The sequence below is a fragment of the Myotis davidii genome, unplaced genomic scaffold (assembly GCF_000327345.1).
Source record: "Myotis davidii unplaced genomic scaffold, ASM32734v1 scaffold169, whole genome shotgun sequence".
Lineage (NCBI taxonomy): Eukaryota > Metazoa > Chordata > Mammalia > Chiroptera > Vespertilionidae > Myotis > Myotis davidii.
The window spans coordinates 1,110,984-1,132,229 of record NW_006383005.1 but is presented as its reverse complement, the minus strand read 5'-3'; the positions used below and the strand labels follow the sequence as shown (position 1 = coordinate 1,132,229).

Below are 21,246 nucleotides of genomic sequence, written 5' to 3'. Positions count from 1 at the left end.
GAGGCTGCCAACTGTTCATCATTCAAAGAATTTATCAAAACCTGTGCCCGTTGTCGCTCGTACGATTCATCACATGTATTTGTATCCATTAATGAAGGATAGTCTGGAAGTTTGAAATGTGAACATTTCATTCCATGCAACGTGAATGCCTCTTGAATTTCGTTAAGGACATGCATTTCACAGTTTACACAGGCACCTTCCCTTCGGTGTGATTTGGGCGCCGCCATCTTGTGTTACAGGATCACCAGCCTCCGCTGTGGGTGCCGCCACCTTTGTGATACGGGAACCCCGCCTCCGCTGTGTGTGCTGCCATCTTGTGTTACAGAATCCCCTGCCTCTGCTTTGGGTGCTGCCATCGTGTTACAGCATGATGGTCAGTTTGCATATTCCCTCTTATTAGCTAGGATTCTCCATGAGTTCTTGCCATAATGGGTATAAAACATTTTAGGTAATGGGAGGGGAGAGTGGAATGCTAGTCCAAAGGAATTCAGTATCATGTAAAGGTACATAGACAAAAACAAACAAATCAATGCTGAGTGATATTAAAGAAGAAAAATGAGTGGGGAAATAAAAAAAGAACCTGCTATGCTGTTGAAGGACAAAACTAAACTTGTTAATTCTACTTTTAGAAAGTACTATAAGAACTGAAAACAATAACAGAAGTTCTCCAAAAGGGGGTATGAGTTCAAGCATAACTCCTGTTCTTGAGTGGGGAAAAAAAAGTATATATAGATGACAGTAATGCAAAAGAAAGAAATAGATCTAAGAACCTGTACAAAAGGTTGAATCTGGCTATGGCAGGAGGTACATCTTTTGCCTCTTCCATGGATTTAGATCCTCCCAAGTCATGCTTACATGTTCAAGTTTATGTAAGTGAGAGGTACAGTGCCCAACAGAGCCATGGTTTTAATGAATCCTTGGAATGGGTAGGGAGAATGCAGTGTGGGCATCCCAGAGGGGCAGTTGCTAGATACTCATCCTGTGACATTTATCAAAATGCTTTGACCACGACTACTTAAAGGAACACTCCCAAGTGTGTTGATGAAACAAGCATCAAGGAACATTCTGACCAGTTAAGAATTGAGAAAATAGAGGCAACTCTCTGCAGACACATGGGAAAATAATTTGGAAGTAACTTAGGGATATATGTTAATTGGAACAGTCTTCCCTATTTTCAACCAGGAAAAGAACTTGGGGAAGATTCTGGAAAAGTCTTTGAAGCCATGAGCCTAATGTATATTAGGAAGGGAAACTAGATACTCTAGTATTAGTAAAGGAGTCAGCTTCTAAGTCAAAGAATTACTGTGGTTGATGGAGCACTCATTACATACTTTTGAAATAATCTCTGTGATTCTGACCCTTAGTCCACAACAATTATACCCATGGGTGATTTGAAATACGAGTGGGGTTATTTAGTTTGGAAATGAGTGAGAAGAAATGTGATAGAAATGGACAACCTATAGTAACAGATGATGTAAAGCAGAGGCTCTCAGATTTTTACTCTGGCAAAAATAATTTTTGGCATCTGACTAAATTTATAAACCATGGCCAATTTACTTCTAAATTTCTTTGTCTCAAAGCCAGTGGGATTTTATTTTAAACCTTTCCACAGTCGCTAACCTATTCTTGTTTTATTTCTGTTACACTGAATATGTGCCATTTAGTATGTTGTTTTGAGCTCAAAGTTAGCTCATAAGCAGCAGGAGTGGACTTGCTGGCAGGGACTTTGGAGTCAGACAGTCTGCATTTAAATCTTACCTCCACCACTTACTGTGTGACTCTTTAGACCAGCGGTTTCTCAACCTGTGGGTCGCGACCCCTTTGGGGGGGTCCAATGATACTTTCACAAGGGTCACCTAAGACCATCGAAAAACACATAATTACATATTGTTTACAGTAGCAAAATTATAGTTATGAAGTAGCAACGAAAATAATTTTATGGTTGGGAGTCACCACAACATGAGGAACTATATTAAAGGGTCGCAGCATTAGGAAGGTTGAGAACCACTGCTTTAGACAGATTATCAACTTCAATTCCTTGTTTTCTCAGCTCTACAATGGAGATATTATTAGAAACTGTAGGCTTTTTATGAACATCAAATAAGATAATGTGTCAAAAGTGCCAGGAGAGCCTTACAGGTGTGGCTCAGCGGTTGAGCGTTGACTCAGGAACCAAGAGATCCCCTGGTTGATTCCCTGTCAGGACACGTGCCCGGGTTGCGGGACTAGATTCCCAGTAGGGAGCATGCAGAAGGCAGCTGATCAATGATGTTTCTCATTGATGTTTCTATCTCTAAATCTCTCCCTTCCTCTCTAAAAAATCAAAAAACATATTTAAAAAAAAAAAAGGAAAAAAAAAGTGCCAGGAGAGTGCTTGACACAGACGAGGTTTTCTTCTTCTCCCTCCACTTTTCCTGTTGAGGTGCTCAGTAATTAACAGTAGTAATAAGTAATATAGTCATCCTGCCTTCTCTCAGAAAGTTCCCACCTTCATTTCCTCAACTCTCTACTTAAGAGGCTATTCCTTTCTTCTCTCCCTGGCAGTCAGCACTTTTAACAATTACTCTCTTCATAGAGTAAGAGAAGGCTGAACCTAGAAAGAAGTAACATTAAGAACTACATTGTTAGGAAGAAATAGTTTTAACCAATATGTTGTCTTTGCTAAACATTTTCAGTCCTTCCAGATTGCTTATGGAGAATGTTAAGCAAATGACCCCCTTTGGAAGGCTAAGATCGGTAGTAAAAAAAATTTCCTAGGAAGCTATGATTTCCAGGAATTCTAATTACCAGTCTCTGCCAGAAAATTCTGATCAACAGTGGTTACCTTGCTGGATCCCTAAAATTTGTTTTGCTATAGTCTTGTTCTGCTTTCAATAAAGGATGCTTTCTTTTGTTGAGAGCACTGTAAGTGATGTCTCACTACTGAAAAACTGCATATTTGTTACAGTTATACAGGGTGGGGCAAAAATAGGTTTACAATTGTTTGTATAGAAAATAATACAATAATTAATGAATAATACAAGAATAAACTCAGCCTGGCCTGTGTGGGTCAATGGTTTAGTGTTGACCTAGGAGCCAGGAGGTCACGGTTGGATTCCCAGTCAGGCTATATGCCTGGGCTGCGGGCTTGATACTCAGTGTGGGGTGTGCAGGAGGTTACCAATCGGTGATTCTCTCTCATCATTGACTAGTGGCCTGGTGCACGAATTTGTGCACACTGAAAGGAAATTAATTAGAAAAAATATTTTAATATCGCTATTCTCCCTTTCTCTATAATAGAAGTGTTAACCAAATTCACAATTGATGCTCTATCTACTGAGCCAAACCAGCTAGGGCATGTTTTTTTGTTGTTTCTGTTTTGTTTTGTTTTAATGTCTTTGGATGAAATCTCAGTTTAAAATAATAATGACTTTGAGTTAACCCAGTAATAATGGGTTATTATGAGAATGAATGATTGTAAAGTCCAGAAAATTTTAGTTGTTTTCTCTATAATTTCTTCCTTAAAATATTTTCATTAAAATTTTTTTTAAAATACCTTAATACAATTTCAAAAATCAGATAAAACGGAAGTTTTATAATAGATAGTAACATCTTCCATCTGACTCATCTAACTGGTTGGTGCTTCTATTAACCTTCCGCCAGCCATCTGCCTTCTGTCTTCCAGGGATTTGTTGAAATTTCTTACTCATTAAGAGTGCTTGGCTTCTCTTTTGTTCTCTTCCCAGCGTGGGGTGGGGCATTTACATTTCATGCCTTTATCATTATATTGTTTTTCTCTGGGGTGAGTGAAGAGGGAGGTATATGCTGAATCTTCCTGACAGAGAAGCCCCTCATCTCAGATTTAGTTCAGAAAAATAATTGTTTTTATTTAAAAATAAGAAGTTATTGTTACTGTGTGTTCAGTGCCAGTAAAATCATGGTACCTATACCTCTATGGAGCTTAGAGTCTGAAGGGGGAATCTAGATTAACAGTTTCATACATTGAAGTGAAAAAGGGGTCTTAGAAGGTGCCACTAGCATTAAGTGTTTTCCTTGCTTAAGTCAGGTACTTAACAGAATTGTAAATAGAGTAAGTACTCCTGAGTTTATTACTGTGGGTACTCAAAATTCCTTTTCTTTGGCTTCCTTACTGCATAAACTTTTCTCCTACCACTCTAACACATTGGGACACAGCTTTCTTAATAGTTATAGGTCAGAAAAAATGAGTGCTTGGTTCTGTGGTTTAACTTGCCTTTTGCTTGCTTGAGCACCCATCAGGTTCTAACCTCCCAGAGCCGGGTTGATAGCTGGACCACTTTCTTTTTATGTCTCTCTCTTGTGTCCCAGAGTCTATAAAGTTTGGGGGCCCATTTCATACTTGAAGTGTATATTTATTGTTTTGTTCTGGCTCTCGTTCTGCTTCACCTCTTTAGGTCATTTGTCTTGAACCCTCCAGTCATAATTTTTAACACTGAGCTAATCAGTTGGGAGGATTTCAGATCCAAGACTTGTGCTAAGAATTTGAATACAGCCAGGAGATTCAGAGAGCAGGTGTGGCTAAGCAGCTACCCAGTCCCTTGACCAGCAGTTTCTTTGTGGTGATTAAGCAATAGGTCAGCTGAGGATTTTCACTTCCCCTCTCATGGGCCTTCTAAGACCACTATTTCTGGAACTATTTGGAAATGATGGGATTCTCCTGGTGGCGCTCTCCTCTTGGTGATATCACTTCTTTAGCAATGTTTCTTTCAGAAAAGTGTTCTTAGTATAGCAAAACTGGCCTCATTAGTGGGGCCATCACTAGAAATAGTTCCTATACAGCAGGGGTGGGGCACTTTTTTTTTTTTGCCAAGGACCAGTTGGATATTTATAACATAATTTGTGGGCCATATAAAAGTATCAACTTAAAAATTAGCCTGCTATATTGGGTCAAACATTTAATTAACTCACCCCTATTACCTTGGCGGGGCCAGACCAAATAATTTCGTAGGCCTTATATAGCCCATGGGTCATATGTTCCCCACACCTGCCATACAGCATAATAAGCAGGTCTTAGTTGTTAGAACTCTAATTGTAATCATTTCAAAAATGACCCCCTTCTCCCGCCCCCCAAGTTTATGCTCTTAACATCAGCTGGAAAGTTTCAGTCTACCAAACATCTCAAGTGATTGCAAAGAATTCTCAGACCACGGTCACAAAGACTCTGGCATGGGACATTGGGTATGATCTGAGATGATCTCCACTTACTTGATCTTAAGAGAAAATGTCTGGTCCTGAATGGTGAGGCAGCATGGGATAGTTGGAGTGGTAAGGTTAAGAAATCAGATGGACTTGCTTTAAAACCTTCTGCCTCAGTTGTAAGCTCGTAACCTTGTCTAACCTCTCTGAACCTTTGTTTACTCAATTCTAATGTGTGAATAATACTTGTCTCAGAATTGTTATGAGGATAAAGTGAAACAATGTGATATACATGACTCATAGGATATTTATAAAACAACTTCATACCTGACATATCTGTAAAATAAGATTTAGCTAAGATCATCTCTCAGGTACATTCCAGCTCTAATGATTCTTGATTCTCTAATTTTCTTTGTATAAAATATGTATTTTTTAAGGATATATTTGTGTAGAGATATGTAACTGCAGAGTCCTTGGTTGTCATGAATTACTGCCTGCAAAATGCCCTTTGCTGGATATGGAAACTGAGCCAGTGGAGAAGGCGATGTACCAGATAGTGCCTGTAGTTCTCTTACCTAAGCTTGTTTCATAATTTCAGTCCTACCAGATTCTCCTGGGGTTTATGAAGCTGAGTCACCATCCCCACCGCCTCCTGCATCTCCACCTCCTGAACCAGCGACGAAGACTGAGCCAGAGCCTCCTTCTGTCAAGGTACAGCTTTGCTGGGATGGCTACCTTCCCATGTGTTCTTTTCCATCCAGGGCCTAAAACTGCTGTGTTAAATCTGTTCTCTGCTGTATACTTCACAAGTGCCAGTAGATGGCTCTTGTCTCATTCTCTCCTATAGGTTGTAAGAAGACAGGGTAATATGTCTTCTCACTTGACATGAGATTTCAGCTGTAGGTCAAAGTTTCAGAGGGAGCTCTTTGTTTTCCATGACCTCCAGCATCAGGGCTGCTGTGCTACCCAACTCCCGTTGGAATTGTGCAGAATGAGGTCTTGCCTGCATCAGAGCAAAGTGTGTGAAAGATAGAACAAACAGCTTATGCACGTTTGTTACTCTTCCGGAAAAGGGCTGGATGAGAAAAGCCGGCAACAAATGGGGAAATGTAGTTTTGAGTGATCTCTAGCTGCATCTTGTCTGTATCTGTTAGTGTAAATAATGAAGAGTTGAGAAGATGGGTGCTGACAAGTTTTTTTTCCTTTATGTCTATCATTTTTCCTGAATTCATTGTATTAAGACTGTCATTTAAATTTTGCATTGATTTCTTCATTAGCTGAAAAGCATATGGGATTAACCCCTTCCCCAACAATTTTTTTGTTAAAAACGTTTCTTTTTCAGACTAATTTTTTTATTTTGGTTCTATATAGTATTTTTGATGCTGGTTATGAAAACAGTTTGTAATTATTTTTTCTTCCCATTTTTGTGGTTAAGAATAGTATTTCCTCAGAAAGTTTCTAGATGAAATTATTTAGAATGGTACGTATGTAGCTGGTTTTTGAAGGTAAAGTTTTAGACGAGTATACTCGTCGACGACTGAAAAAAGAACATTTTGTGAAAACGTGTATACACGTTTCTGCCGGGGAAGGGGTTAAAGACCAGTGGAGATAAAGGAAAGTAAAATACCAGTCTGAGACTAAATTAGACAGGCCTATATTACAGTGTCAAGGCTGAAATAGCAAGTATCTACAGCAGGGGCAGATGTCGTGGAAATCTCTGGTCTGTTTAGGGGCCTTCCCTGTGTGCTCCCATAATACCTGCCTCGGCCCTCCAGTAATGCCTTTATCAAAATGGTCTATTTTCCTGTCTGTCTTCTCCATTAAGGTTCTTGTCTTATTGGTCTTTTTAACCCATGGTGCCTGCACTGCTCAACAAAAGTATGTTGCTGAATGAACTCAGATTTTTGCTCAATATCTTTTCTTCTCATGAACAATGAAACATCAAGCCTACACATACAATGACCATAACTTGTCTGTGTGGGAGGGCTGGTCCTCTAACAGGAAATGTGTAGAATTCCTCGTTCAGCTTACCATCATGGAGTATTGGAGGTTGCTTGTTATAAATTAAACTTCTATTTTTCTTTGTAGTTTTATTGGTCACCTTAAATGTTATAACCTCTGATCTTTCAGAGCTTAAGTGGAGAAAACAAAAGAAAACGAAAGCGGGTGATGAAATCTAAAACCTTTGTGGATGAGGAAGGCTGCATAGGTAAGAAACATTTTGGGTTTAAATTCACAGGTAGTTATTACCACAGAGAGGCACCATGATCCTTCATAGAGCAGCGGGCCTCAAACTTGAGTGTGCATGTGACTCTCCCCCGGTGGTGCTGCCTGTCTGTGGCCCACACTTGGAATAGCATGGTATGAGACCATTACAAGTAAAGGTAGAACACCTGGTCTTGTCTGGACCATACACTATAAAAATAAGCTTTGAGATCTTGGATGGAAGTTGTCACCTCTGGTGGGGAATTTCTTGATCTATGGAATGGAGGTAAATTTTCCATTTTGCCTACATGTGGGTTATTGTGAAGATTCGGGTGAGGTAATACATCTAAAAACACTTTCGAGATGGAAATTACAATACCAGCTTAAGATGTTATCATTGATGTTGAGAAACACTGGTTTTTTTAGAATGGTCGTTTTATACATTTGAACAGTGGAAAAGAAGCTTCTACAGGTGATTAGACTGAAGAGAGTGTCATGAGTCTTTGGTATTTTGTTCCATTTGTTTTTCATAGAGGTTTGACTCTTCCAATTCATTTCCTTAATATTTCCTATTTGTAAGCCATTCTGGGTAAAAGAATGTGCTTTTTATGGAGGCCTAGAGGGGAACAGAATTTAGGCTTTGAAACAACCTAAGTATCCATTGACAAATGAATGAATGAATGAAGAAAGAAGTTGGGGTGTGTGTGTGTGTACAGAATATTATTCAGCCATATAAAAAACATGAAGCCCTACCTTGTTTGGCTCAGTGGTTAGAGCGTCAGCCTGTGGACTGAACAGTCAAGGGTTGTGGGCTCGATCCCCAGCACAGGGTGTGTAGGAGGGAGCTGATCAATGATTCATAAGAGCTTTTAATTTTGTTCCAGTAATCTAGTTACATAATGCTTTTGAAATTGCGTACAAGATGGGATTGGTGTTACGGGATTGTAATTGCTGAACTAATGGGTATATCAAGGAAATTCCCTAAGTATTTTAGAGCAACATTTCTCAAACTTTGAGTAGATGCATGACTTGAAACCTTGCTAAAATTCAGATTCTGATTCAGTAGAACCTGAGATTCTGCATTTCTAATGAGCTCATGGGAGTTTCTAATGCCCTCTTGTCTGTGGAACAAAGTTGAGTAGGAAGGCCTTTGAGAACACTTAATACATATTTAACGCTTATCAGTGTTTTTAGCCTCTAAGTTGGCAGGAGTCAGCAAAGTAAATTCTGGGCTCTTGAAAGTAATGACAAATCCTGGCAACTCTTGGGGAAGGGACTGTTAATTATGCAACCTTAATGACATCAGAGGGAATGAAGTGAAGGAGTAGCCAGTTGACCACCAGCATAGCCCACTGCGAGGGAGAAAATAGCACTGAAGGATGCTTACCAAAGATTACTGCGTGCATCTGGACGTTCTGAGGCAGAGTTCTTCCCACTTAATGGAAGGAAAGAGAAGTGACTCTCAAGACGAGGTCCCCAGACCTATTGAATGTGAAACTCTGGAAACAGAATCCAGCAGCCTGTGTTTTAACAGCCCTCCCGGTGATTCTGATGCACGTTGAAGTTTGAAATTGTATAAATGGCAGACTAGGAATTAAAACAGAGATATGTTGATTCCAATGCTTATGCCTGTAGAACAATGTGACTAATATATTTTATTAGAAATGATCAGTAATTACAAGCTTAAAACTATCATTGTTCTTAAATGGGAAAAAATACCTTTCACTTTAATCACCTGAGCTTTTATTATGTATGTTGGGTTATTCTATTCAGCTAAGAAAAGATGTTTTTCTACCATCATTTGCTGCAAACAGAAAGGCTGAGGAAGAATTTAGATGACATTGGTTATACAGCTGCTTCAGCTCTCTAATGTCACAGGAAGGTGGCATTGTTCTGTTTCTTGTATTGGTATATACATTGCAATAATATTAGAGAGACACCTCATTAGTTCTGCGACATGGTCTGTGCCTTTTGGGGCTTTCTTATAATGTCTGTTCACTAGTATAATGCTTTTCATTAGGCAGGTTTCATTGAGTTTTATTGGCAGGGGGAAAAGTAAAATATGCCTTTGGCTGATAGGGAGTAAGAGAATTGGTAACTATAGTTCTCATTGTATCATGGTCCTTCCTTAAAACTATCAAGTTTCACCCTAACCGGTTTGGCTCAGTAGATAGAGTGTCAGCCTGCGACTGAAAGGTCCCAGGTTCGATTCCGGTCAAGGGCATGTACCTTGGTTGCGGGCACATCCCCAGTAGGAGGTGTGCAGGAGGCGGCTGATCGATGTTTCTCTCTCATCAATGTTTCTAACTCTCTATCCCTCTCCCTTCCTCTCTGTAAAAAAACAATAAAAGATATATTTAAAAAAAAAAACTATCAAGTTTGTCATCTGATAGAATTTGCTTGGGACAGTTCTCTTTATGATGTAAACTTAGACCACGTAAATCTTGGGTTAATTAGTAGTCATTCAAAACCAAGAACTGAACAGTTGAACTAATCTCCAATTCTCTGTACTTAGGATGTGCAGAGAATGAGTGACATCAGGATAGAGCTAGTCAGAGACTAGACAGGATCAAAACTGGCAAATAGAGCAGAGATTAAGACCAGGAAAATGATCCGTGGAAATAGGCAAGCACCACTTAGAGCTCAGGAGATTAAGCAAGACCCAAAAGCAGGATTGGGGCAGTCAAATGATAAAGGCCTGGGACACCCCACCTGGCTCAGTGGTTGAAAGTGGGCCTATGAACCAGGAGGCTGCCATTTGATTCATGGTCAGGGCACATGCCTGGGTGGTGGGCTTGATCCCCAGTGGGGGATGTGCAGGAGGCAGCCAATCAATGATCTCTCTCATTGATGTTTCTCTCCCTTCTCTAAAATCAATAAAAATATATTTAAATAAAGATACAGGACATAGCAGTGAGGGAATAAGGGTGAGTATTGATTCTGAACCCCAACTAGAGACTGTGATCTCAAGATGCCACATACTTGCTACCTGCAGCTGATCTGATCTCCCAGTGGGAGGAAACTTTGGTGGTAGATGAGCACACCTTCCTTGATCAGAGTGTCCGAGGGGATCTGGGTGAACAAGACTTCTCATTCTTTTGATAGAATAGTATTCTAAATGACTCAGCCCACTCATGTTTCATTTTTTTCCCCTTATTCTACCAGTGACTGAAAAAGTCTTCGAGAGTGAATCCTGCACAGATAGTGAAGAAGAACTTAAGATGAAGACATCTTCCATACACAGACCCCCAGCAATGACTGTGAAAAAAGAACCCAAAGAGGAACGAAAGGGCCCCAAGAAAGGGACTGCTGCTCTGGGCAAAGCCAATAGACAAGTGTCCATTACTGGCTTCTTCCAGAGGAAATGAACTGCTATCTCTGTAGGTCAGAGATGTGGATGGTCAGGGAGATGACCAAGACATACAGACTCTCACTTACTGTGTAAGTGCATCCAGCGCCTCACCTCACCTATGTCAGAAGACTGTTCTTCCATCTTGAAAGGTTTATACTACTGGCTTTTAACCAAGAAGAAATCACCTGGAAGCAAGAGGCAAAAGAATATTTAAAAAGCTGTTACCTTCTAATGACATTTTTAAAGCACAATCTTTGACCTGTCCAGGAGAAGAATTTCTCAAAAAAAAAAAAAAAAGGAACAGGTTTCAGAATTATCATTATCACTGAAGCCATTTAGTGGCTCATCCACTGCACCCGACCTACCTTGTGCCCTGATGCACTTACAGCTCAGGGAGTATTCCTCTGTGTTCCTTTGTATTCCATGGACTTGTGTGGGTATTTTTTTAAATCCCTGAATTTTACTGGATGTGTTTTCCACTCCCCTTATCATCCCTTCCCCACTAACACAGTTCTGTGTGAAGCCGTGTTCTGTAAGTCTTTTAAATCGTGGTTGGACTGAGGCTGAAACAGAAATCTCCCTGTAATCCTCTTTTCCTCCATTATAAAGTACACTGACACCTGGCTGCATACCAGCTCACTACTTGTGTTTTACCCCTTTCACAAAAGCTCTCTAGACCTTCATTTGCAATTAGTGGTTAGGGCAAAGCCTCAGGCGGAGCGCAAATAGGAACGTAAGGATGTATTCAACTCCACCAGAAATCACCTAGAGTCAGCACTGACAGCATTAGAGGACGGGTCCTGTTGCTGACACAGCGCGCACTTTACACTGTTCTTATGATTTTTGTCTCCTCCCCTCTCTCCCTTCCCACATGCAGTATGTAACAGTTAAGTAAAATTTCTTCTTGAGGAAACTGAATGTTCAGAAATAAGCATTTCCCAAGGTCATGAGGAAGAGATAAAAGCACACATTATACAGATGTTGCTCCTCTGTATGTTTAACCCTCCCATTTGCCTAAAAGTCCAGGTTCCCCCAAAAGAGATGGAGAGACTGAGTTGTTAGTAGGACTAAACTGCTATTAAAATATTTTCATTTGTTACTTAAGGAAAGTCATCTATTGCAGTGATAACTTTTAACAACTTCCATTCTGGCTGCACAGTGAGCTCAGTGGGTGGAGGTGTGTGGCAGTGGCTGCCGTGGGCTCTGGGAAGGAAGCACAGGCTTGGCTGCTGGTGTGATTCATTGCGAAGAGACAAGGGATGTCTGACTTCTTTCCATCTTGGCCTGGTGTGTATCCTAAGTGAGCGGTCAGCCATCTACTGTTTAAAGTCAGTATTGTGAGGGACCTTGGATTAAGAGCAGTTTCTTGAGCAGGAGTCACCAAGGGCTCTCTAGCCAGGCACCCATGGACTTGATTAAGCCCAGAGGTTTGGGGGATGAGTCCTGGCATTACATCTAGGACTTGTAAAGGCAGAGGCTTTGTGTAGCAAGCTGAGTAAAGGATGACATATTCCAACCTCTTCTTTTTTAAATCCAGAAGGATGGAGAAAAAGAGGGAAAGCCTGGACCTTTACAAAAAATTTCTAGAGAGGGATCCCGTTTGAATGGATATTTTTGTCATTGCCTCTGGTCATTTTTCTAAATTGAAGTAAAGAAAAAATCAACTCAGTCTTTTTGTTGTTGTTGTTATGCTGAGATCTGTAGTAAACTAAACTTAGAATTGGAAACCTCTGGTGCTGGTTAAAAGGAAAATGCAGATTCTGTGATAGTGATCCTGTGATTACTATGCCCAATATGCTGCCTAACCTCTGAGCTGTCTGCAAGATTTTGTAAGAGGTGGCTTTTTTTTTTCTTTACACAAAACTCTACCATATTATCCCATGAGTTCAATAAATTTGAGAAGTTGTTTTAAAATAGTTCAAACTGAATGTCTGATGAGTCTGTTATTTGACAGGATGGCAACAGTGTGCCGTTATTTAAACTGAACAGGAACAAGGCTGTTTTTTAGTTTATATTGTTAAAAATTGCATACCCATAGTCTGAGATGGACAAGTTATTTGCTGCCTTCATCATTTTTTCAGCCCTGTGGGAAATCTTAGTTCCAGCCAAACTCATTTTTTTAGTTCATTTAGAAGAAAATTTAGTCCTGATCTTGCACATTGTATTAGTTTGGCTTCCTTACTTGCTAGCTGTGTGACTTTGGGCAAATTCCTAAGCCTCAGGTTCTTTACCAAAAAAGCTAAAAGGACTTACCATGAATGGTCAAGACTGAAATAATGCATAGCATACACTTAGTGTACAATGGCAGCACATAGGTGCTCTACTAATGTGGCTTCCTTCCTGATGTCATAAATGATGCATTTAGCTCCTAACGCTGAAATGTTATCAAGGATATGACCCAGATGTTAGTCTTTCAGAGTCATCATTCTGGCTATAAATGTGGTCAAAGGGGGAACACAATGGTCTGATTTTGGAAAGGTTTTAGAGAGATTGGATATTTTCCAAATGAAAGAAAGTGAGATTTATAGATGGCTGTATTTACTATTCCTTAAAACATTTATTGGGTGTCTACTCTGTATCAGGCCTCTGACCTGGCTACTAGAGGATATAATAGAATCCTAGATTTGCCCCTGTCCTCACTAGTGGAAAAGACAAGCCAGTAAAATAAAATAATGTGGTGAGTGCAGCGACAAGTTAGCACAGGGTCCTCTGAGAGCTCCTAGGAGAGGAGGTGTGGAGGAAGTCTTCCTAGGGGAGAGAAGCCAAGCAGTTTTTTGAAAGGTGAGTAGGATTTTACCAAGCAAAGGCTCTAAAAGGATTTCTCAGGCAGAGAAGTATGGCTTTTGGGGGGAAATGGACTGTTGAATTTAGGAATAGGGAGAAAACCTATTGAGAAATGAAGTTGGGGTTCCTGCTAAGGAGTCTGGATTTCGTTTGAAAAATATGATTCCAAGTGAAGAGTTTTAAGAAGAGTAACAAGTTGATTCTCATTTAAGAGTGACAACTGGGACAGGTACAAGATGGTGGTGGCATAGGAGGACACTGAACTTGCTCCCTCTCACGAGCACCTGAAATGTACACCTACATAGAGAGCAATTCCTCTGAGAGGCAATTGAAGGCTGATTGAACACCTTCTGCACAAAAAAATGAATTAAGAAACCAAGTAGAGAAGGCTGGGTGACCACTGGAGCTCTACAGGATTGGAGGAGCTGGTGAGTGCCATTGTTGACATCTTCCTCCACCTTGGTAGAGTGAGCAGGAACTCTATCCATGTGCTCTGGCATACCTGCAAGATAGCTGTAGCACGTTCCCAACCACACTGCTCAGAATCCGTTTGGCCCAAACAGGGAACAAGCAGGATCAACCAGGTGTCACCACATGCACCTGGTCTCTCTGCCCGGAGCTGCTCCAGCTGGGCAAGCCAACACCAATGCACAGTAAGCATCTGCCTGGCTGCATCCAGCCTGCCATAACTACCTGGCACACAATCCACATAGATGTTGCTTCTACACAAGATCACAACAAATGAGAGATGCCTTATAGAGAAGACTGGGGAGATGTAGCTCTCCAGGATCTGTGGAAAATCTCCATTATCCGAAGTGCTGGTGAGCATCATTGCTTACTTCCTTTCTACTTTCACAGAGTGAGCAGGCGCTCTCTCCAGGTACAGCAGCACTGTAAGACTGCCACAGTGCATTCCCAGCCACATTGTCCAAACATTTGTCTCTGAACAAAGGGAGCAAGCAGGATCAATACATTATTACATGCACCAGATCTCCCCACCTGGAGGAACTTGCAGCCCATAGGCTGGTGCACCAGTTGCATAGGCCCTCTCTTGGCTCCAACCTGCCTGTCAAAACTACTGACATACAGAGATCAATTCTACACAAGGCCAGTTTTTCAAGACTGGGAAAGATAGCTATTTCGCTTGAATGACAGAAATAAACATAGGAAGTCAAACAAAATGAGAAGATAGAAGAATAGTTCTCAAGTGAAAAAAAGGAGGAAAAGTCCCCAGGGCAGGAGGAGTGGGGCAGGGAAACCCTAATGAAATGGAAATAATTTGCCTGACAAAGACTTAAATGATTATGAGAATGCTCACCAAACTTGAGAGTGGAATAGAGGAATTTAGGGAAAACAACAGAGTTAAAAAAGAACCAGGCAGACCTAAAGAATGCAGTAACTGAAATGAAAAATACTCTAGAAGGAATAAACAACAGATTAGCTAATACAGATAAAAGAATCAGTGACCTGGAAGACAGACTAATGGAAATCAACCAATTAAGTCAGCAAAATATAAGTACTTTTTTTTTCTTTTCAAAAAAATAATTTAAGGAAGCTCTGGGACAACATCAAGCACACAAACACTTGCATTTATAGGGATTCCCAGAAGGAGAAGAAAGATAAAGGAGCAGGAAGTTGATTTGAAGAAATAATGGCTGGAAACTTTTCTAACCTGGGGAAGGAAACGGTCATCCAAGTCTAGGAAGCATGAGAGGTCCAAATAGATGAATCCATAATTACACCAAGACATATTGTAGTAAAAGTTAAAGATAAATAGATAATTTCTGGTGACGGTGGTGGAGTAGGTAAGTGCTGTGTTGTCTCCTCCAATGACCACATCAAAATTACAACTAAATTATAGAACACCATTGAGAACTACCTAAATACTAGCTGAACAGAATTTCTGTAACAAAGGATATAAGGAAAAGGCTATGTAAAGACTGGTGGGAGGGGCAGAGACATGAAACAGGCAGGTCCCATACCTATGGTGTGGTGGCTAAGAAGCAGGAGGTATATCTCAGCTATGGGGATCCCCCGAGAGGAGCAAGGCTTCCCAGTCCCAGACCTGTCTCCCTAGACCACAACTCTATGCCAGGAAGAGAAGTCCCCACAAAAATGGCTGTGGAAACCAGCAGGGATTGTGGCTGAGTGAGATAGAGAGCTGCTGGAAACCAAGCTGTAACAAGAGACAATGAAGAGCATTCCATAACAATAAAGACATCAACAAGAGGATATAACTCTTGTAAACATTTATGCACACAATGTAGGGGCACTTAAATATATAAAGCATATATTGATAGACATAAAGGAAGGGATTGACAACAATAGTAGGAGACTTTAACACCCCATTGACATCAATGGATAGATCTTCCAGACAGAAAATCAACAAGGGAAGAGCAGCCTTAAATGACACACTAGACCAGATGAATTTAATTGATATTTTTAGAGCATTTCACACAAAGCAGCAGAGTATATATTCTTTTCAAGTGCACATGGAACATTTTCCAGGATAGACCACATACTAGGACAGAAAACAAATCTTAGTAAAGAAGATTGAAATGATATCAAGCATGTTCTCTGATTATAATCGTATAAAACTAGAAATCAATTTTTCAGAAAATTAGAAAAACAATGTGGAAGCTAAAAAACATGCTACTAAACAATGTGTTAACAATGAGATCAAGGAAGAAATCAAAAGACACCTTGAAACAAATGAAAATAAAAACACAATGACTCAAAATTTATGGGACATGGCCAAAACAGTTTAAGAGGAAAAGTCATAGCAGGCCTACTTCAAGAAATAACATTAACAACAAAAACCTAAACAATCTAACCTTAAAGGAACTAAAAGTAGAAGAACAAAGCCCAAAGTGAGTATAAGGAAGGAAATAATAAATATAAAAGTGGAAATAAATAGTCTTAAAAAAACAACAACAATAGAAAGGATCAATAAAACCAAGAGCTGGTTCTTTGAAAAGAGAAACAAAATTGATAAACCTTTGGCCACACTCAACAAGAAAAAAAGGGGGGGGGCAAATAAACTCAGAAATGAAAGAGAAGAAATGACAACTGACACCCCAGAAATACAAAGGATAAGAAAATACTTTGAACAATATTATGCCAACAAATAGGACAAGAAATGGACATGAATGAATTCCTAAACACATACAATCTTCCAAGACTGATTCAGGAAGAAAAAGAATCTGAAAAGACCAATAGCTACTAATGGAATTGAATCAGTGAAAATAAAACGCACACACAAAACTCTCAACAAACAAAAGTCTTGGACCAGGTGGCTTCACAGGTAAATTTTACCAAATATTCAAAGAAGACTTAATTTCTATTCTTCCTAAACTATTCCAAAAACTTGAAGGGTGCTAAGGCTACCAAACTCATTTTATGAGGCCAGTTATTACCCTGATTCCAAAACCAGATGAAGGCATTATGATAAAAAAAAATTACAGGCCAAAATTCTTAATGAACAGATGCATAAATTCTCAACAAAATATTAGCAAACTGGATTTAACAATACATTAAAAGGATTATATACCATGCCCAAGTGGAATTTATTCCAGGGACACAGGGTGGCTCAACATCTGATATAAATCAATTAACATGATACATCAAATCAACAAAATCAAGGATAGAAATTATATAATCATCTTAATAGATGCAGAAAAAGCTTGTGACATAATTCAAAATCCTTTTATGATAAAAACTCTTAACAAGGTAGTCATAGAAGGAACATAACTCAGCAGAATAAAGGCTATAAATGACAAACACAGCTAATATATTCAATGGTGAAAAACTGAGAGCTTCTCTAAGGCCAGGAACAAACCAGGCATACCCACTATCTCCACTTCTATTTAACATAGTTTTGGATGTTACTAGCCACAGCAATCAGACAATAAATAAGGAAGTAAGTAAATAGTATCCAAATTGGAAAGGAAGAAGTAAAACTCATAATTTGCAGATAAGATGATTCTATATATAGAACAGACTCCACCAATAAACTATTAGGACTAATAATTCAGTAAAGCAGCAGGATACAAAATTAATATTCAGAAATCAGTTACATTTTTATACATCAATACCAATGATCAGAAGAAGAAATTTTAAAAAATCCCATTTACAACTGCATCAAAAATTATAAAATACCTAGGAATAAATTTAACCAAAGAGATGAAAGATGTAAGATATTGAAAAGGAAATTGAAAAGGATATATCTAAATGGAAGGATATACCATGCTCATGGATAGGAAGGATTAATATTAAAATATTTTTATGCCGAAACCGGTTTGGCTCAGTGGATAGAGCGTCGGCCTGCGGACTGAAAGGTCCCGGGTTCGATTCTGGTCGGGGGCATGTGCCTGGGTTGCGGGCACATCCCCAGTGGGGAGTGTGCAGGAGGCAGCTGGTCGATGTTTCTCTCTCATCAATGTTTCTAACTCTCTATCTCTCTCCTTTCCTCTCTGTAAAAACTCAATAAAATATATTTTAAAAAATATTTTTATTACCTAAAGCAAAGTATAGATGCAATGCAATACCTATTAAAATACCAATGGCATTCTTCTCATAACTAGAACAACTAATCTTAAAATGTACATAGAACCACAAAAGACCCTGTATAGGCAAAGAAAACTTGAGAAAGAACTTGGGAGGTATCATGCTCCCCAATTCCAAACTGTATTATAAAGCTACAATAATCAAAATATATCCAGTATGGTACTGGAATAAAAACAGACATATAGATCAATGGAATAAATAGACTGCAGAGCTATGCTGACAGAACTGGTGCCATCTTGAAGCTAATCCACCAGCTTAATTTCTGAGTGAATGAACCAGTTTCTTTGAACCCCTCCACATCCCCTGGCTGGACTCTGGAATGTGTACAGAGGCTTTGGGTTAATCATGGAATTTCCATTGATGCTTCCTCTGGGCCAAGACGCCCCTAAAGTTATCTAACTCTTAGCTCACCTTGGTGCCGGAGCCTCCCACTATCCATTCTCTATTTCCCTTGATCACCTACATATTCCTTTCCTAGCTCATGGGTTCATATCTGAGTGGGAATAAAAATGGATGGTCTAGGGGGTAAGAGACATGGAGATATGAAAGACTTGCTGCTACCAAGGACTGCATTTCTGTAAGTAAATTTCCTATTAAACTCATTAACCAACAAGCTGGACTTCTCTGCCTCTTTCTTTGGTCTCTTGGCTCCTTTGGCATTTGGGGGCCACGTTGTGTATACAACCTTTTCATGGAACAAGAGCTCAGAAAAAAATCCATATGGTCAGTTAATCTAAGACAAAAGAGGTAAAGATATACAATGAGGTAAAGACAGGCTCTTCAGTAAGTGGTGTTGGGAAACTGGACAGATCCATGTAAAAAAGAAAAGAAAAGAAAAGAAAGTGGACCAGTTTCTTACACCATATACAAAAGTAAACTCAAAATGGGTTAAAGGCTTAAATATAAGACCTGAAACCATAAAAGTCCTAGAAGAAAACACAGGCAGTAACTATTTTACGTTGGTCTTAGCAGTATCTTTTTGGATATGTCTCCTTCCCTCCAAAGGAAACAAAAGCACAAATAAGCAAATGGGATTACACCAAACTAAAATTCTTTGTTGTGCAAAAATTCAACAAAACAACAGGCAGCCTACTGAATGGAAGAAGATATTTTCCAATGAAAATTTGATAAGGGGTTAATATCCAAAGTATATAAGGAACTCATGCAATTTAACACCAAAAAAATTCAATTATAAAATGGATAGAGGTCCTGAGTAGACATTTCTCCAGAGAGGACATATAGATGGCCAACAGACATAGGAAAAAATGTTCAACATCAAGATGGCTATCAGAATGGCTATAATAAAAAAAAATCAACAAATACTGGTGAAGATATAGAGAAAAGGGAATCCTTATTCACTGCTAGTGGGATTGGAAACTGGTACAGCTACTTTGGGAAACAATATAAAGATTCTTCAAAAAATTAAAAATAGAGCTGTCATGTGATCCACCAATTCCACTTCTGGGTATTCATTTGAAGAAAACAAAAACATTAATTCGAAAAGATATATGCACCCCTATGGTCATTGTAGCATCATTCACAGTAGCTGAGATCTGGAAGCAACCTAAGTGTCCATTGATAGATGGATGGATAAATAGATGTGGTACATATATACGACGGGATACTACTCAACAATACAAAAGAATGAGATTTTGCCATTTGCAACATGGTGGCCTTAAAGGATATTATGCTAAGTGAAATAAGGCAGACAAAGAAAGACAAATACCACATACCACTTATAGGAGGAATCTAAAGCAAAACCCAAAACAAATGAACATACAAAACAAAAAGAAACCCATAGAGACAGAGGACAAGCTGATGGTTGCCCAAAGGGAGGGGGTGGGAGAATGGGTAAAAAGGAAAAAAAAAATATTTTAACAGAGTGACAGCTGGCATTTTGACTTTGTGTGCTATATTGTGTTTTACCCACACATGCACACTGGATCTTAGTTCTGGTAGTATTAAAATGGAAGTTCAAATGGGATTAAAGCAAAATGTCATGGTTAAAATAAGGCTGCTTGGCAGCCAGTTTAGACAATTGCAGTATTTGCTTTGTTTTCCCCCATCAACATAGATTTCTCCAGCAGAAATAATTTGTTTTAAAAAAGTGATTTTAAAAGCTAGTCATTCTCTGCACTCTCAGTGATAGGAGCCCCTACCCACCTCCCTGGAATAAATGGTGGGGGTGGAGGGGAGAGGGAGTGAGTGGAACAGCTCCACTCTTCTATCTTTGTTTCTCTAAGAAGACGTTAGTTATTATACAGGAGAGAGCTGAAGAGAAGGGCCATATAAGGAAACGAAATACTTTCCCCAGGACCTGAGTAGAATGAGTGCATAATGCATTTGCCAGAAATGTACTCTGTGTCAAGGCTCGTTTTGGTAAACTTGTCTCCTTTCTTTGATTCCGGGATCTCACTGTGCTGCAATGCAGCTTTTACCACCAGGAGACATTCTGGGGCTGCCTCGTTTTGTTGTGAGGAGGCAGTGTTGCTCGCTGAGTTATTGCCCTGGCAGCTCCGTAAATTAGCCCCTGCTGTCACCATGCCCTCTCTGAAGGGCACATTGTACCCAAATGACTGCATTACGGATGGACGCCTGCCACTCCCTGCGGCATGACACTTCTCACCACTTGTGTCGGTGTCCAGTCTGTGTTTTTTGTTGTTGTTTTTCCTAAGTGTGGGCCACCCACAGATGGCCACCCAGGCACTTTAGCCAGAGAAGCTTGGTCAGGCTTCTGATCCAAACCCACCTTAACTCTAGACTTCAATTCCATTTCAAATGCTAAATACTGCCTACCTCCCCTCCCCTCTCCCCTCTTTTTTCTCATTTGCTCTTGCCAGACTCCTTGTTTCTTGAGGCCTCACCTTAGCTTCTCTTCTTCTTCTTCATCTCCTTCTCCTTTATTTTTATTTATTTATTTTTTTTTTACTAAAGTTTTTCATGGCTAGTCCTTCTTTAACTTCCTTCTTGGCCTTTTAGGCTTTCTTTCTCAAGATTCTTATTTTATATCTTTCACTGGAATGCTCTTGAAGAATGGAAAAACCACGTCGTTTAGTATCTGCTTTGGATCATCCAAATCCGAAGTGTCAAGCAGTTGCTGAAAGCTAGCTATGTGTAGTTCCGGGTAAGATACTTTAGGGATTGCAAGAGCTCGGAGGTTACCGTTTTGGAGCGACAAGACGTAC

At 39.7% G+C, this 21,246-nt stretch overlaps 1 protein-coding gene across 2 annotated transcripts in view; it reads left to right on the top strand.

Annotated features, from left to right (window-relative positions):
- Positions 1 to 12,634, top strand: part of POLD3 (polymerase (DNA-directed), delta 3, accessory subunit) — a 59,508-nt gene extending 46,874 nt beyond the window's left edge. For both annotated transcript variants that reach the window (XM_015557505.1, XM_006777926.2), the window contains exons 10-12: positions 5,753 to 5,865; positions 7,285 to 7,363; positions 10,525 to 12,634. In XM_015557505.1, coding sequence (XP_015412991.1) covers positions 5,753 to 5,865; positions 7,285 to 7,363; positions 10,525 to 10,727 — 395 coding nt within the window. In that variant the 3' untranslated portion in view covers positions 10,728 to 12,634. The remainder of the gene's footprint in view (positions 1 to 5,752; positions 5,866 to 7,284; positions 7,364 to 10,524) is intronic.
- The last annotated feature ends 8,612 nt before the right edge of the window (positions 12,635 to 21,246 follow it).